This window comes from Triturus cristatus, chromosome 1_2, assembly GCF_964204655.1.
Source record: "Triturus cristatus chromosome 1_2, aTriCri1.1, whole genome shotgun sequence".
Lineage (NCBI taxonomy): Eukaryota > Metazoa > Chordata > Amphibia > Caudata > Salamandridae > Triturus > Triturus cristatus.
This window is the reverse complement of record NC_140580.1, coordinates 989,782,253-989,801,419: the sequence shown is the minus strand read 5'-3', so window position 1 is coordinate 989,801,419 and position 19,167 is coordinate 989,782,253. Positions and strand designations below refer to the sequence as shown.

The 19,167-nt window shown below is 41.0% G+C and overlaps 1 protein-coding gene across 1 annotated transcript in view; it reads left to right on the top strand.

Moving 5' to 3' along the window:
• Positions 1 to 19,167, top strand: part of ABCA2 (ATP binding cassette subfamily A member 2) — a 569,797-nt gene that overhangs the window by 401,517 nt on the left and 149,113 nt on the right. The window contains exons 25-26 of the mRNA XM_085611149.1: positions 15,138 to 15,304; positions 17,318 to 17,438. Of these exons, the coding sequence (XP_085467275.1) occupies positions 15,138 to 15,304; positions 17,318 to 17,438 (288 nt within the window). The remainder of the gene's footprint in view (positions 1 to 15,137; positions 15,305 to 17,317; positions 17,439 to 19,167) is intronic.

The following is a 19,167-nucleotide window of genomic DNA, read 5'->3' as shown; positions in this document are numbered from 1 at the left end:
GGGGAAAGGTACATGTATACATTGTCTGTCTAAGAGTGCAGGCCTGTGATGCAGACCCTTGCCAGGCAGTGTGCAGATGCTTATTCACTGCTGAGACAGTTTACTGGAGAGGCACAGCTTTGTATGTAGTGTTTAGATGATTTCCAGGAAGGCTGCTTCTGTGTATCTCTATCTACTGTACCATGGCCAAGCAGACCGCACGTGCATTTCTAGTTTTCAGATAGTTGCTAGGCTGAGTGCAGGTATTTATGCAGCAAGAATCCATCGTAAATTTAAATATCGCCACTAGTTCTACAACTTTGTGGTATAACCTGGAAGGGTTTTAAAGATTTGTAAAGCAATTGGTGGTGTTGACATGGATTCAGATTTCTTTGCTCACAATGAAGCAATCTATTAAAAAGAAATTGTTGTTAATATTCTTGTTATTATTACACTATTACTGACCCCATGACCAATTCCGGTGACTCCCAAATTAGGCATTTTAAATGCCACCCCAACCTCACTCAAATGGCATTGCATAAATATTGCAAACTGCAAAGCTAAGAGCTTCAATACCCAAGGTGTGGATTTTGGTTGACTGCTCAATGATTAGCTACAATGCTCTGACTACTACAACGTTCAAGCACAGTGCAACATTCTTTGGCACATGGGAGTGCCTTTCCCTGCTTGATCGAAGCATTATTTAATTTCATTAGTTTTAATTTAATCACAGGTGGGTTAGCAACATCCTTGATTAAAACATTGAAAATCACTTTTTAACTATAAAAAGCATGATAAAGTAAACATTTGGTTAATAGCCTTGTACAAGAAGGTGTGTATTTGGCACCTCAAGACTCGGAAGAGACCTTAGTGCAGGAGAAGTGTGTTGCACTGCCCAGAAATTATGTTTCACAATGCTTGACTATCTAGATTCAAATTAGAATCTTTAACTGGATGTGTGATGTCTTCTTCCTTCTCTTGACATGATGTACATTCGAAAGAATGTAGAACGCTGTTTGTGGAAGGGAGTTCTTGAGTGGTCAGTTGCTTCTTGGACTGATGGCTGAGGTGTTATCAATTAAACCTCTTCACTAAACTCGATATGTGTGCATCAATTATTTGAACTTTACATTGGCGACGATTTATGGGATCCTAAGGAGGAGTGAAGTATACACCTCAACATCCACGGTAGCGATTTACCGAGTCAGCGGAGAATTGAAAGGCGGAGGAGGAGCTGTTCTGTCCGTAGAGTTTCTGATCTTTGCGGAACGGTTTGGCACATTTCTAAGGTACTGTTTCATGAAAGGAACATTTTTTTTTGCGCTTTATTCAAACCTGTTTGAGGAGAGCTTTGTGTGGTTATTTGAAAATAACTTACATGGGTTCAGCTTTCCGGAGTAATCAATTGGCCCTAAAATGGTATATGCGCATATGGATGTCAAAGCGTTTTTAAAAAAAAAAGAGAACGATCCCCTCCAGCGGCTGAATTAAAAGAAGGGAAGCGCGTAAAGAGTTTCCCTGGCGGCAGGCATTTAATATATTTTTGAAGTGTGACCTTACCTTTGAAGTGTAACGAGGGGCTGGATCTGTCGAGGAGTAAAGATCAGTTGTGAGTTGACAAGACGAGGCTGAGTCGAGGGAGGTCGGGTTTCCTGTCATTCGTGAGTTGGGAGCTCCGTTGTCCTGTTGTTCGGGAGTCAGGAGTTCCGTGCAGTTGGGAGGCAAGAGGCAAATGGTGACGCAGTAGAATCCTGCGTTTGGAGTCGGTGAACTGTAGCGTCACTTCATCACGTGTCAGCGCGTCTGAGTTATTAAAGGAGAACGACTCTTTTTCTTTAAAAAAAAAAAGGGAGACGAAGGAAAGAAAGACATTCGTCAAGGTTTAACGTTTTTGGTCACGTTGTTGGGTGAAACGAATAGTGTGTAGCCCTAAGCCAATAATAACAGTTCAAGGGTTGACTGTGAAAGGAAAGGAGCATATTTACAAAGAGTTTAAAAACGGTATAATTGTAGTCTCTGTTTTTTTTTTTTTTCTTAAGGCAATCTTATAAATATATTTATGTAAATGTTATACTGAGATATTTATAAGAGGGCAAATTCATGATGAGGGCAAAATAACCAGAATTTAAAAAAGAGCATGACAGTACATGTGAGATTTCTGTTACATTGAGGTCTATGTAGGATTGTTTATATATATATATATATATATATATATATATATAACACACACAGTGGGGTTGATTAGTTTTAATTAATACTTTTAATATGCAAAACGTAACTCCCCCGGTGTTTTTTCCACCAAGTCCAGGTGATCCTTTGGTGAAGTGGAGTAAGTGAAAAAAAATTTTTGCGCACTATGCAAGGGTTTGTGGGACTAATTTAAGTGCGGAAAGGAAACACTCCCTACTTTTGCATTGTTTAGGTGGGGAAGGACAGGAAGTATTAGAAAACTTACCAGATTTAACGAATGAAGAACAGAGGGGTTTAAATGAATATGAGATTTGCATTTTACAATTGGATAAGCACTATTTACCCAGAATTAGCACCATTATGGAAAGATATCATTTTGGTTTAAGAGCTCAAGGCAACGATGAATCTGTGGAAGATTTTGTAACTGCATTAAGGAAGCTTGCTTCAACTTGTAAATTTGGGGGGCTAAATGAGGAACGAATAAGAGATCAACTTGTTTTAAAATGTAGAGAAGAGAAAATAAGGGAAGAGTTGTGGCTTAAGGATGAGCCAGCTTTAGAAGAAGTAATCTCTATTGCTAAAAGAGTAGAGCACATGTTAAAATGTGTAATGGAGTTGAAAAATGAGTCTATGGAGGATGTACAAAAAGACGTGTGTGTGGTGAAAGAAGGTAAATCTTCTGTTTCTTTAAGTGAGGAAAAGAAAGAAGAAGGTGCGGATACTTTGGTTGTGTGTATTCGATGTGCATGACTGGTCATAAAGCAAATTTTAAAAAGTGTCCAGCGATGAATGTAAGTTGTCATACTTGTGGGAAAAAAGGTCATTTTATGAAGTTCTGTAAAACTAAGCAAAAGAAAGTACAAAATAAAGTGGTAAAGGAGGTAATTTGTCAAATTAGCAAAAATGTTTCAGAACAACATCCTGTGGGAAAAGTAAAAATTGATGGAGTTGATTTGGAGATGAAATTTGATTCATGTTCGCATTTGACCATTATTGGAAAATACATTTTCTATAAGTGGTTTCAAGGGAAAAATAATCTACACAGAATGGATGTGAGTCCGGGTGGTTATGGGGGCCAGTCCATAAAAATGCTTGGTTATTTTAATGCTACCATTGAGATGGAAAATAATTTTATTTTAGGTAAAGTTTATGTGGCAAACAAAGGAGATGATTTATTAAGCTGGCCACACCAACGTTTGTTAGGTGTCACCCTGAACACAAATGCAGAACCACAAGTTCAGATTCAGGAATTAGAAGCAGGTGAAAAGATTGATGTAGTAAAGAAATTTCCAAATTTATTTCAGGACAAGTTAGGGTGTTTGAGAGGCTATAAACATGACATTAAACTTAAGGGTGGAGCAAAACCTTCCATAGCTAAAGTAAGAAGAATTCCTTTGGAGTTACAAGGAAAAGTGGAACAGGAATTGGATAAGTTGTTAAACCAAGGAATAATCACACAAGTAGAAGCATCTGAGTGGTTGGCTCCGGTAGTCGTTGCCAACAAGCCTAATGGTGAGATTAGGCTTTGCATTGACCTTCGCTCACTGAATAAAGAAGTGGTTGTGGATAAATTTCCTTTACCCAATATAGATGAAATTATGTCTACTTTAGATGGTGCTCAAGTGTTCACGACATTAGATCTCACGCAAGCGTATCACCAAATTGAGCTAACTGAAAATTCACAGATTTTGACATCTTTTATCACTCCCATGGGTGCATTCAAATATAAGAGAATGCCATTTGGGTTGGTGAGTGCAGCCTCTGTTTTCCAGAGAATTATGTCTTCTATCCTAAAAGGCATAAAAGGGGTAAAATGCTACCAAGATGATTTGTTAATTTTTGGTGCGAATCAAAAAGATCATGATGCAAGACTGGAACGTGTTTTGAAGAGATTAGAGAGTGCAGGCCTTGCGTTAAAATATGAGAAATGTAAATGTTCGGTAAATGTGGTAAACTATCTAGATCATTGTATTACTTCAATGGGTGTGGTACCTAAAAAAGAGTTGGTCGATACCATTGTAAATTTGGGTGCCCCCATAAATAAAGAAGAATTTGTTTCTTTTTTAGGGATGGTGGAGTATTATGGAAAGTTCATTAATAATCTCTCAAGTAAGTCATATTCGATGAGGGATAAAGAATAAGGAATTTATTTGGTCAGATGAATGCCAGAAGGAATTTGAGGAATTAAAAATGAATTTGAAAGATGCACCAAAACTACAAGCTTTTCTGCCAGGTGAAGAGACAATAGTGGTAACTAATGCTAGTTCGAAAGGATTGGGAGCAATTCTTAAACAAATTAGAGAAGGAAAAGAACAGTTAATTGCATGTGCATCTAGGAGTTTGAGAGGTGCGGAAATTAACTATTCAGTTATTGAGAAAGAGGCGTTAGCTATCTCCTGGGCTCTGACTAAATTTAGAAATTTTATTTACGGTACTAGTTTCAAGGTCTGTACGGATCATAAACCTTTAAAGGAGGTGTTTGAAAAGAAAGTTCTAGATTTTATCTCTTCTAGAATAAGAAGATGGGTAATTGGCGTGCAGGATTTTGATTTTGTGGTTGAACATCTTCCAGGGGTGGAGAACATAACAGCGGATTGTTTATCTCGTTTGCTTGGTTTAACTGATGAAGATCTAATTTGTGAAGGAGAGTTTGATGGCAATATAAGAGTGTGTGAAATAACTAGTGGTACTGTGAGTGAAGAACAGTGGAAAGAGGAATTAAAGAGTGACTCTGAGTTAATGGAAGTTATTAACATGTGTTAGTCAGGGAACGTTGGTGACAAGTTGTTAGCTAAAGTCTGGCGTATGGTTCTAATGAATTGTCGGTGGATAATGGTGTTCTTCTGAGAGGTGATAAGTTAATTTCGCCTAAGTCTTTGAGAAAGAGGTTGATAGAGGAGGCTCATATAGGTCATCTTGGAATAGTAAAAACCAAGGAGAGGTTAAGACATAGTTTTTGGTGGCCGGGCATGGATTTGGAAGTTGAACGTGAGGTGAGAGAATGTCTTTTATGTAAAGTTAGTGATAAAGTTCTGTCTCCAAGAACTTTGCCCATGGTTTGTCGAACTTTACCTAATGCTCCTTGGGAGGGGGTTGCAATGGACATTGTAGGGCCACTCACTGGAGAGCACACCACGCCTTATTTGTTAGTTCTGATTGATTTGTACTCTAGGTGGGTAGAAGTATTAAGTGTGTCTGATGTAACTTCAAGTAGTATAATTTCATTTTTGAAAGAAATTTTCAGAAGGGAAGGTTTTCCAACAAGTTTTTTGACGGACAATGGTCCACAATTTTGTTCACAGCACATGGAGAAGTTTTTGGAGTCTTGTGGTATTAGGCATAAGAAATGCTCAGTATATCATCCAGAAACGAATGGCACGGTTGAGAGGTTCAACAGAGTAATAAAGGAAAATATTCAGTTGTCTAGAGTAAACTCATTGTGTTGGAAGGAGGAATTGCAGAAGTGTATTTTAGCTCATAGATTCTCTCCTCGCACTTCTACTGGTAAATCACCTTTTGAGCTGTTTAAAGGGAGGACTCCAAACACGAAATTAAGCCCAGGTTGGATGACTTTGGGGAAAAGGAATCAAAGATAACAGAATTGGCACTTGGCGAGAGAGAGAGAAAAGATTACAAGGGAAAAACAAATTATATTATGACAAGAGGAAGAATGTTAAGTTGTTTCATGTTAAGGTTGGAGATGTTGTTAGAGTTAAAGCACCAGTAGGAACAATGTCTTGGTCTAAATATACTAAGCCTTTACAAGTTGTTAAATGTTTCAAAAATGCTGTGAAGTTACAAGATGGAAGAATTTGGAATTTAAATCGTGTTGTACTTCTCAAGTCATCTCAAGGAAAAATATACGATGGTAATATTAATACTGATGTCAATCATTCTAATCTGTGTAATGTACCAAGGAGGAGTGGACGGAGGTCCATATTTCCTTCACACTTAAAAGACTTTGTTAGCTAAGTTATTCTGTAACTACTTTGTGTTTAAGATAGTTTTGTATTTTTAGCATGTATTTAATTTGTCATTTTCTTGATAATAGAAGGGAGATGTGTGATGTCTTCTTCCTTCTCATGACATGATGTACATTCTAAAGAATGTAGAACGCTGTTTGTGGAAGGGAGTTCTTGAGTGGTCAGTTGCTTCTTGGACTGATGGCTGAGGTGTTATCAATTAAACCTCTTCACTAAACTCGACATGTGTGCATCAATTATTTGAACTTTACAGGATGGGTGACGTTATAAAGATTTGATTCTCTTTTTGACAAATCAATCATCTTATCAATCATAAAACAATTGTCAACGTGAGCACTATTTTGAATCTTCCTCAGAAGACCACAGAAAGTCATATATACATTTACTTTAAAACAGTTGATAAACTATTAATTTTAATTTATTGTATCATTTTAAAATTATATAAAAATGTACAACAAAACAAAAAATATAATATATACTTAGTGTAGCGTGATCTGCTGGATATGAGAGACTCATCTCTGCTTTCAAGCAGCTATGTTATGCACATGCTGAAGCCTCATAGCAACACAATGGAAGCTGTACATTTAGGGTGTTTCTTTGGACACTTTGAATAAATAAATCAGTATCTCTGGACCTGTTCTTAGACCCCTAACATCCCCCATCTGATAAAGGCAAATTTGATTAGATCAACTTCCTGTACTTTCATACTTAGGCCTCAGTCAAATTAGGACCCGGAGATGACAAAGCTTGCTTACACGGAAGGATGAGAACGTACAGCCATACTGCTCCTTTTTCAGTCATGACTCCTATCTCAAATATAGTCAACTCTTTTGTATACAGTTGAAGCTTCCACCAGTTTCTGACCTTCTGGCCATAGTAGTCCAGGTACTGAGTGCTACCAACAAAGGATTCTTGTGAAACGTGATGTAAATGTATTTGGCATCTGCACACTGGTTGCAAGACTGGTCTTGTCTTCTGAAAAACTCCAGTGACCTCAAATACACCTTACTCCTTCACTGCCTGCAACTTATATAAAATCATAAAAGAGGTACCCTGTATAAATAAGTGAATACCTTAGGACATGTAGATCCAAATATCAAAGGATGTTATCCTGCAGTGTTTGTAGAATGTCTGCAAACATTTGATTAAATGTATGGTACAGCGGGAAAGCAGTGCTCAAACACCTATACAATCATCATGTTAAATGGCAGACCCACAAAGAACCCAATAAGTAGTGTAGTCGCCCTGAAACACTTAGCCGCTTCTTGTATCTGGTGCCATAGTTTTAGCTTTTCTGGATAACTCCACCAAGACAGTTAAATATATTTTTCTTGCACCAGTTGTTATGAGAGCAGCATATTCCCAGGATCCCCCAAGGATAGATACAAAATATAGACCAGTACTAACAAATCCACAACACGTGGTTGTGTCCTGCTGCAGATTTATAGTGGCAGACAAACCTAAGCATGGCATAGAAAAGCCTGGCCACTCTGAATTGTTTTTCTGGCTTTCCTTATATTGTAGTCCCAGTGCACTTTACGATCTGTGAGCCCACTCAATGTGCTTCATGCTTTGTGTACCATGTTCCACTGCACAGGTCAATGGGTGCAGACAATGTGTACTCCAACAGTCAGTGGTGGCTACTGCCCCTCTATGGTTCAGGATGTTTGGCCTAAGTCAACCAGCTGACCCCTCCTAACAGTACTGAAGACCGGATGAGCCTCAAACATTTGAGAACTCCTAAATATTTCCCCATGGAGTAACAGACCTTAGTACTGAGTAAATAAAGTCTAGTGCCTAGAAATCTAGTTATCCCACTGCAGTGCCCCAGTACTGTTTGCTCAGTAGTGGCAAAAAAATTCTCACCACGCGTACTAACCATGAACCACAGTTTGTCCAGCACCGCAAGACCAGACCTCAGAGTGACCACCTCCAGAGACATTTACTAATTCAGAACCCTATGACCACAATCCCTACAGAGCAAGGGAGACCTGCTGAAAAATTATATGGAAAGCAAACATCTCTCCATCTCTTTCTCCTCACAATGTCAGTGGGATGACGCTTATTATGATAGAGCGCTCTGTGTGAGGATTCACAGAGGTAATTAAGGGTTAGATGTACTAACCTATTTTCCTGGCGTAAATACTCTGAGTATGTGTGACCGTGAAATAAGACTTTCTTGTGTACGAATCCAAATTTAGGAGTCTGTAAAAATGTATGAACTCCAAAATGGGATTCCCAGTGAAATTCTAAGCATGTTATGGGTGTATCTTAAAAATTGCAAATTGATATTGTTGCAAACATCTCAAATATTGCCAACTCCCAAGATGGTGTGGTAATCAACGGCAGAAGGGAAGGGTGTCCTCTTTGGACCTTTTACCCTTTATGAATTGGGGTAAAATCGTCTGCGGAAGTAGGCAGTGGTCCCGGTGACGGCTGCCAACTCGCTGACATTTAAAAAAAAAAAAATCATTTTTTTTTGTTAAAAATAAGCGGGCCAGTTTCCTTTAATGAAATCAAGCCGTTTTTTAAAAACTCAGTTTTCTTTATTTTCTAACAATGATAGGCATGGTGGCCTGCCGAACCTTGCAGGCCTTCATCCATGTGACTACACCAGTCAGACCGTCGTCATTTGTGACTCTCCTTGTGAATATTAGTTAAGTTGGTCAGCACAAGTATAGGTTTTCAGTAGGATGTTCAGTGCTCTTCACAAGCTGGCTAGACAATGCTTTCTAAACTTATAGAAACCGATTCGACAGAAGGAAAGTAAGCATCATAACAGCTCATATTTGTACCATAATAGTACACTTCTACTATCCTGGGCCATCGTACTGACATACGCACAACGGACTTCATATGGCTACCACATTATCCTAGAAGCCAGTAGTGACTCATTTATTTATTTGTGGGGTTTTGTAAAACAATACCTGTAAGCTGACGGTACTTCAGAGCACTAGAGTAGCATAGCAAATGGAATAGATGGAGTGCGTGGTACAAAGTTAGCACCCAATCAGTGCGGCAAACCCTAGTCTCATATATTTATGCTCTTCATTGCCACGCCTTTGCAGGGCGACTTCTCTTACAGGCGAGCTAGATAGTTTGTATAATCAAGTTTATCCTGATGCTCATGCAGTTTGGTTCTAATCTCTGGCTTAAGCTCCAAGACATTCCACAACCTTGATCCTTGGGCTCTAGGGATCTTCCCCATAGGTTGCAGCCATACGAAGGCTCGTCAGGAGATCAAATAGGCAGCTGAAGATCATAAGATCCTGTGAGTCGTAGATGGTGCCAATTTCTGAAGGTACTCTGCCTTTTGGTCAAAGCAAGCTTTGTGAGCAGTGCTGTGAACCTGAATGTAATTCTCTCCTCCACTGGAAGCCAGTGTAGTGCTTCAAAGCAGGTTTAGCATGGTCTCTTTTCCACAGGTTCAGGTCATTTCTGGCAGCTTAGTTTGAAACACAAACCGGGATGGATGGAAGGTTTGCAAAAGCCTCAACCACTGGTAAGTCTTCAGGGTTCCTTTCCAGTCTGTCATGGTATTTATTTTGTTTTTTATTTACTGCCCGCTATGTCACTCCAGACTGGGGCCAGCAGCCTGCAAATCAGACCTGGTCATGCTCAAATAGTAACAGTGTAGCCTAAAATGCCAAGCCAGATCCACTCTGAAGAGGAACACCAGCAACCCAGGTCTGGTTGCAGCTACACTAGGCCCAGCTTGAATCCTGTAGCACAGTGGCAACAGTACCAACAGTTGGGTATATCCGTCACATTGGGGCATCACACTTGAAAACAAGCATTAAAAAGGCAATAGGTCTCGCCTTTCATTAAGTTAAAGCCATTTGCTTTGCTATACAATACCATTAGCAAAGCATATGGCTTTAACTTAATCAAAGGCGAGACCTATTGCATTTTCAATGCTTGTGTTAATAAAGCAGCCTATATATGTATTTGCTGTAAGTGTATTCAAGGACGTGTACTGCAAAACACTTTTCATGTCAGTCTCTAGAAGGTTTGTTACCAACTCAGCAGACAAGAATTTCAAACTTCAAGGTTGCATGTTTAAGCGTTAATGGAAAAGCTCTTTAACCCCTTTGCTGCTGCGGACATTCCGCCGGCGCGATGGGGGGGGCAGGGGGGCAGCGAGGTGGGCCTGTGCTCATGACGGAGCCGCTCCGTCATGAGCCACGGTTGAGCTGTGCTCATGACGGAACGGTTCCGTCATGACTCCGCCCATTTGCGTTGTCCCCCCGCATAGGCGGGGAAACAGCGCCGCGTAGGCGGAGCGGCCGCCAACGGGCGTGTCATGACGGAACCGTTCCGTCATGAGCACACGGCAACCGTGGCTCATGACGGAACGGTTCCGTCATGAGCGGGGAAGGGGTTAAAGATGCAAAGCACCTGAAATTAAATTGAATCTAAACGTGTGTACTGGGGCTGCCTACGTTATCTTAACCTCAGTGTTTTTTTGCTATTGTGTTTTAATTTTGTTGGTTGATAATGTGTTTTAAAATTATTTGTGCATCTAGAAGATCCTCGCTGTAAGGAGGGAAGTAAACATTGTGCAATTAACTACAAATACCAAGCCTTCCTAGATATTGAGCCTTGGTGTGAGTTAGACATCAGCTCCTGAATCTTTTGTGGGAACGGGACAGGACTCAATAAAATATATTTAAAAAACAGTTCTGTTCAAGTTTGTTCATGAGCATCAAATTAGTGTGCATTCCGCAATCCTAGATTCTGCTTGAAGTGAATGGGTGCAGTGCTTTGATGTGAGTTCTGCAGGGAGGTGTATGTAAAGTATTGTTCGCAGGTTTGAATGTTAGCATGATACATCATTGGGTTAAGGCACTTGCTGCAGTGACTTGTGTGTAACAAAGTTTTACAAAAATTGCAGTCTCATCAGGATAGATCCATCCCAGCATCGCTCTAGCAGTGAGCACTCTATCGGGAGAGTTTAGCTGTTAAAAAGAAAGTGCTGCTTTGAGTAGCAAAAATCACCTCAAATTCCAACCACCTCTAACAAGGCCTCTTAGCCCACTCGAGGGACACCCGGCCCTGCGTCCATCTTTACCCCAGCCATGACTCATTGTTTTAAATCACTTTCTGCTAGTCATGAAACAGGCTAAAAATTACATCCCAGCAGAAGTACAACTGAACCAAAATGGCGCCGAGGTGGACATCGTGGTTAACACGAAACTCAGCACCATTTTATTTAAGTCGACTCAGTGCAAACCAGGTTATTCTCACGCTCACCTAAGGCTTGTTATGCGTCGTGTAAATAGAATGGGCATGACAATTGGTCGCTTCTTGTGTTGAAGCTCACGGTGTATTGCTTTATGCAAGTAATGGATGCTTGGTCGTAGTAATGAGCGCAGCAAGCAAGCCCGCCTGTCATTAAAATAATGTATGTGGCATTTGTAATAACACAATCCACCTAGTCCGTCGCGTTTTAGTGTGTAACAAATGTATTAACATATGCCCAGTTACCTTTACGTGCTGGCCTATATTACAAGCATCGCGGCACCGATGCTTTACTTTTAATGTTAAAAGTAAAGCGTGGGTGCCGCGATTATACCAAAAGTAAAGAAATAGATGTTTTTTTCTATTTCTTTACTTTTGGTATAATCGCTGCACCCGCGCTTTACTTGTAACATCAAAAGTAAAGTGCGGGTGCCGCAATTATACCAAAAGTAAAGAAAACAAGCGGCACTGAAAGCGATCGCGTCGTGATCGCTATTGTCAACAACTAGTGGCACCACAGAGGAGCGGGGGGGAGGGAGCGTGGCAGCGACAGCAAGGCGAACGCGCGCTGCTGCGCGTGCTGGCCACCGTCGGGAATGGGCGTTTCAAAGGCGGGACATTGTCCCGCCTTTGCCCAATCGCGTGCCGTTTAAAAAAAAAAAAAAGAAAAAAACACGCGCAAGCCAATGCCAGACGGGGAAAGCAAAACCACACGCACGAGCGTGTGGGTAGCCTTTCAAACCCTGTACAAGAGGCCTCGCGCTGCGCAAGCAGTGATACGCACTGCAACGCTAGGCGCGAGACCTAAAAAAAGGTTAATGGGTGGAATGTTTGCAAACGTGTTAAATTATGCCTCACATTCGATATTGACATGCCAGAAATTAATCACATTTGAAGAGACCACATCTACAGTGGTTCTGTAGTGGCTCAATAAGTGGCTGAACGCTCCTAAGCCCTTCCACGTCTTGTGCCAGGGTGCCAGTGCTGTATCCTGCTATTTTTGTGTCTTTTAGTCACTCACTGTGAGTTCTACACAATTACTGCGACTGAGACCGCATGGTTCAGGTTTGATTCAAGCTTTAGTTGAATCCTAGAATATTATGGGATCCGTTTTGGCTCATCTTTGTTTTTAGTAATTTATTATATTTTCCAACATTCTTTGCATTATGTTTACCCATGTATACTGTATGTTGCTTGACTTATTTTAATATTATATTTTTATTTAGTGGATTTAGGCCTGAAAAGTCCAACTCAAGTTTGTAAAGAGATGAAAAGACTAATTAAAATAATTCCGGTCACCCACATCTTAAGTGTATAGTTAGGCTCATTTTTACTCGTGTACCATATGCTCTTTCTCTGCGAAAATGCTTACTGAGCCAAGCTACCAAGGCTGAGACAAAAAGTTCTTACATAGATCAGATTTACTTTGTTTGAACTTTGTGGGAACTCGGTCTCTGACATCAAGACTGTGGCCTCTCTCTTTCAAAGATGTGCATCTGTCATGCTGTCCCGCTTACTGTACTCCTGGGTTCCAATTTCATCAAATTCAGGGTCTCTACATAATTCAAAGTGGATGGGATGGATCGGGATCCCCCTGCGATCAGTTTGAACCTAGGGTCTACTTGTCCAACTCTGCCTTGTCCCATCCTGTGGGGGAGGCTAACCAACCAGAGTGCACTACAGTCTGGTGCACACTGGACATGGATGCACACAGCAGTCTTCACCTGGTTGACTCCCTCTCTCTGAACGTTCAAGCCAAGGCAAACGTCTTATGTCCATCTACCTGGCCAACCACCGACTCACTGTGTGCACCCTGACAGCCAGCTCCTGTAGCCCATCATCCTACCATCCCATTGCTAGTGGATTACTATTGCTTTCCTTTCTCCCCTAAGCCACATTTTCTTTCCCTCCTGAAGGCATCAACTGGACCACGCGCAGTTACTCTACGTTCATTCAGTGGAGATGTGATTTAGACATAGCATTCACCTTTCCAACTGCTCTCTACATATCTAGAACGGCATTTTCAGTGCAATTCCAAAACACTAAGTATCATTAGTATTACTAGTATGGGTGATTAGTCCAACAGGGAATCAAAGTGCAGCCACTCATGGGAGTACAGCAAGTGTGAAACCGACATGCTTTTACTAGAACAAACCAAAATCACAAATGTAAATGTACTTAAAGCTGCACCTAACACTTTAAACACAGTGAAAGGTTAGCAACTTTGCACCAGAAACACAAATGCTGTAAAAGATTAAAATCCCCATAAGAAACTAAGCTCAAAGAGTCCTTAAGAGAACTGAATGTTATTTGCAGTAGGTTCTCTCAGCAGTGGCAGGGAATGTAGCCAGGGTAACTGCAATTGGAAAACAGTATCGCGTAAAAGGACTTGTACGCCAACATTGTCAGTTGCATGACGTAAATAAAAATGTTGCCTTCACAGTCAAGCACCTAGTGAAAATGACCCTAAAGTCGCTAAACAGAGCCTAGCCTAGAAATGTGCCAGAAGGAACCATTGAATTCTTCGTAAAGTAGCATTGAGAAACAACCAAGGCTCTACTTAGCAAATTATTGGCCAGCAGAAAATGTAGAAACCCCTTGTAAAATAAGACGGGGAAAATGGAACTTGTTAATACAATTGGCATTAATACTAGCAGACTGCAGCCCCCAAAAGCAAATGACCAATGTAAGAAATAGAAAGTCAATGCAAATCAAATTGTTCCATGGTTTGCTGATGAAAGAATAAAGTTGGCAACCAAAAGATGAATTCCCATGCCCACCTCCAATTCAATACATCATTCCAGTGAGTAAATTATTAATCAGTTCTGCTTGCAAGTGAATGTTGCCACTTCATTGTGTGGTCGGTATGCATGCTGATGTTGTCCTACTTTCTTCCGCGAAGAATTATTTGTAGTTCTTGGGAACTTGGCTATGAATCAAGACCGTTTCTGGTAGTTCTGAAATACATTACTAAAAAGTGTGAAAATTGTCCCAGGCTTTACTTGACAGATGTTGCTGTGATTTTTAGGGATCACCTCAGGCTGCCAGTCAGTGGCATGTAGCAGGTAATTTGCCACAACTTATGTCTTTGCTTTCACCTATGCCTGTTGTTATGGCTTAGGTCCAGATATAGCTTTGTTCACTTACACAAACTGCTGACTAGTATAGAGTTTGCTTGTTTTGGTGTGCAGTCATGATCACTTACATCGAAAGGTCTGCTGAGGCTAAGAGTAGGAGGATACAAAGTGGAGATTTTCATTGGTTGTGAACCACCTTGTTACCTTACCACAGCTGTTTTCATGTTCTAGTGATACATTTGCTACTTTATGAAATTCAATCAGTGTCTGTCTTGACTAGGCCTGGGCGGTGAACTTCGCTCTGTTCGTGGAGTTTGCAGAGTTTTCTGAACTCCCCGAAGCTCGCGGAGTGCAGAAAACTCCGCTTCGTGATGTGCAGCAGAGTTTTTTTCCCTGCTGGCGATCGCAAATGGTAAATTTGCAATCGCGAATGATAAGTACGCGAGCTGCCGCTGGGGTAGAATTTCTACCCGAGCGGCAGGAATACCAGCACAAACTGCAGTTTGCACTGCACTCCGCCACTTGTGGAACTTCGCATAGTTTTTCGGTAACTTCGCGGAGTTCCACGTAGCAAGACTCCGTGAACTATGCCCAGGCCTAGTTTTGACCCTATGAATAAAAATTCCTGGCATGCCTTTGGTTTACTGCATATTCTTTCTTATTGTAGATTTAGGCCAGACAAACAGCCCCTCTTCCTGTTCAGAGTCACGCGTGTCCCAGTTCATCAAAAACTTTGTGACCTCCTGCCTTCTCATCTCTGACACTAACACAGAACTTTCCTACATCCTGCCCAGCGAGGCTGTGAAGAAAGGCTGCTTCGAGAGGCTGTTCCAGGTAACACTTCAGAAATGAAGCTTTTCTGTCTGCAGGTGTCCAAAGGATCGATCAAGAGTAGAAAGTGTCTGCTGCAGCTGCTTAGAGCTGCTTGCTGAGACAGATGCTCTCACTGAAAGCTCTCTGTGCACATTGAGCTGCTGTATGGTCACAAACTAGCTGAAGCATTGTACAATGGGTTGCAACCTCCATTCTGTGAACTACAGTTTAATGACACAAATCAGCTTTTTGGAATATTGAAGTAGGCACTACATGGACAAACATATGAAACCAAATCCCAAACTATGACATGGTTTTCCACATATGACTAGTGAATGTCCTTTCTTAAAGCGAATGTCTGATTTTGTTGCTACTATGCCCATGCTTTTCAGGGTATGCCAACTTCAGACTTGCAACTGGATGAAAATAATTATATAAGAACTTTGTCTGCCCAAAGTAATTGCATTTTAGTTTGACATGAACTGGCAGAAGGGTTCACTCAAACTGAAAAGCTCACACGGCACAAAGTCACAATATATATGCTTTCAAGCTGAGAATTTATTAAAAGTTTTCCTCTTTAGTTACATTATTTAAAAGTTAACCGCTTTAAAGTACACATTTTGTTTTCTCCTTGCCAGGCACACATCTACTGTAAGGTCCACTGTGGGGTAATCTTTCCAGGTAGAGTGAGCAAGTCTGTTTAATGGATTGGGCATACTACTACATAATGGCACTGTCAGCTAAATATAATTGTTCGCTCAGAATTTAGGAGGCACAGCGTATTGGCAAATTGATGATCATCATGTTTTAGCTCTCTGAAATCACATGCATTGAACTATCATGTTGGTCTTTAATCGTTATTTAGGTTTCCTAGTTGCAGTCTCCTGTCCTAGTGGTTTAAAGTAAAGAGGATATAACATACCTAAGACCAGGGCTTTAAGTGGGATGAAACAACTGGAGGGCCTCTCAAATGGGCGTGGCCACTGTAATTAAGGGCGTGGCCTAAAAACACTTAAACTAAAAAAATCTGTGCTTAGCATAGTGTGCCGCCCGACTTGTATTTTGCTGTTTCTGTCATTGCTTCCAGATATATGATACAACAAGTAACATTATACCTACAACAAGTCAGGACTAATGGCTTTGTCAATGGTTGTTAGTTGCATAAGATAAATAAGCAGCAACTATGGCTTGTATATAAATATTGAAAAAGCTTTCACTTAAAGCCCTGTTGACACTACGGCAATGCTGCTGCTCCTGAGTTTCGAGAAGGGAAATCCAGAGAGAAAATATACTCACCTGGCATGACGTCATGCCATAGCTTCTCCACTAGCACAAAGTGAGCAGTGTGAGCATGCGCACTTCAATGTGCCTGCTGTCACTGCAGTCTGGGAAAAAACGGACTGCCTGAGCCAGGGCACAAAACAGAGCCCGATCGAGATGCTTTTTGAGGCCCCCTTTAACCTCCAACAAAAGGAGCGATCAGCTGGTGGCAAAAGAAAGGCACTCCTTCTAAATGGCTACCTTGTGCACCCACCTTAAATGACTAAGATTTATTGTGGATTTGACCTAATTAGCCTCAGCCTCAATTGGCCTGGGGTGTTAAGTTGATTTTCATAAACTTGAAATACATTTATTTTCCTGCAGACTTTCCCTATGTCATTTATTTCATGCGAGTGCCAACAGAATGATCTTTCTGAGCTATTGAGCCAACTGGAATGAGATACCATATTTTTATAGGCTAACTTTATAAAGTGTAAAACTGATGTGTGCCCTGTGGGATGTTTCAGTCTCTTAGCTTTATTATTATTTATTGAGCATAACTGTTACTCTAAAAAGGCTGGCTTTGTGGTTCACAGATGCATCTGTTCCTTTTCAGTAGAGCGGGCATTGCCAGACACAATCAGGTCTTCCCAGTCTCCTCTACCAGATAGAATTTCAGGGTGTTTTCCTCTTGGGCTGTTGCTTGCCTTCATCATTTACCCCCCTTTTCCTCCTCCTTTCACATTGTTCTTTTTCCCTTTGCTTCATTTACAGCACCTGGAGCAGAACCTGCCTGACTTGCATCTCACCAGCTTTGGCCTGATGGACACGACGCTGGAGGAGGTATTCCTTAAAGTCTCAGAAGAGGATCAATCCCTGGAAAACAGTGATGCAGGTAGGAATCGGTTCACATCACGCTGAGATGGCTCCCTGTCTTGAGTGATAAGTGCTCTGTCTAGACAATCTTGAACTGGGTCATGGACTCTCACCAGTGTTTTCAAAACGGAGGTAAGGACATCTCTTGTTTTGAGGGCAATGGTAGGGCCCGTGTTGGTGATCATATTGTGGCAGAGACACATTTGTCTAGAGATTAACAGCACTAACCTGCACCAACTTTGGTGAACCACTACAGCTAAAATTCAAGTAATTAATCAATGTAAACTGCATTTACCAGAATGCTAAGGGGCAAACTGTGCTGGGAGGTGAGGCAGTGTGCTCCCATCCTCCCTCATATTGTGGCAGAGGCCCATCTATGTCCTGCCAGCACAAGCCCTACCTATGGAGCCAGCCAACGTTATGGAGATAGTGGACAGAAATAGGTGTTTTAGTGATTGGCTATCCACAGCCTTTGCCCAAAGTTAGGGCTTTTGTCCAATATGTATCTAGTGGTAGATAACCATTCTCACAGCTTGTGGTCTAAAATAAAATAGCCATTTGCTGAAGAGGAGATCCAACTAGAAAGAAACCAGATGTTATTGTGAAAGCAACACCTTTACACTTATTTCATTGTTTCATCTGTGCCTCCTTTTGATGTTCTGAATGTCAGCCCCCACTGAAAGCAGCTTCAGGCCACTGTGCATCATTGAAATGTGAACAATAAATTGCAGTTAAGTGTGGATAATGATTAAGGAACTTTCGAAAGGACATTGTGAGGAAAATGTGTTTTTGCAAACACAGTAAACACTATATGGCTTGCAAGGAGGTCGACATGTTAGAGGGTCTATGAGATCTGTGGCTTCAGGCTGTATTATGTATTGAATACCCTGTCGAGTGAAGATACTCCATAAGGTTCTATGGAAAGCACTTAACTGCAAATGTGCCATACAGCACTTTACAAATTGGAAGATCCAAGTCTTTCTGAGACACAATTTTCATTAGAACCTAGTTCTGCACCTCTCAACACCCCAGGAATACCTCTGAAGCACTCCCACAGGGTAGGTGGCCTCCTCATTTAAGCTACACAAGTGGGAACAGATTATTCAGAGATTATCTCTAGTTAGTCTCCTCTTTTAAAAGCGTGGTGATTTTGGGATATATGCACAGGTGGTGTTTTTCACGCTATTTAGTCCCAAAAGTTAACCTTATAACTACTGAATGCGTTGTGGTGCATGCCAATCTTGTAATAACTCTTGTTTGTTTAAAGAGGGTAAATGAATGAGAAAAAGCCGAATGGAGTCTACAATTGTGCTGGAATTCACAAAACGAGTGCCACAAAATGCGGACTTGTAACAAAAATAACAATCGGGTGAAAATGGAGCACAACTGTTCATCAATGAAGCGCTTTACAATCTATCATTTTTCTTTCTCAAAGAGAATAGATTGATTTAGCTTCTTTTAGTTTTGACACTTGCAGGTAGTGGAAGCAGTGTTGTCACAGAGGAACATTGGCAACATGTGAACATGCACAAGTTCTACAGTGGTCTGACTCCTGTCCAGTCTTGTGCTAATTTTAGGTGGCCCTTCTCGAATTCACGATATTTTTATTGTCCAGAGTAAGAGGATCACCCCGTCATATAGATAATGGTCTCTCTATTATGTTTGTAGAGCGTATATCATGTGTATTAAGAGGGAACTCGTGCCCCAGACTTCATACTTCAAAGTCCCAGATCTCGGAAAGGTGCATC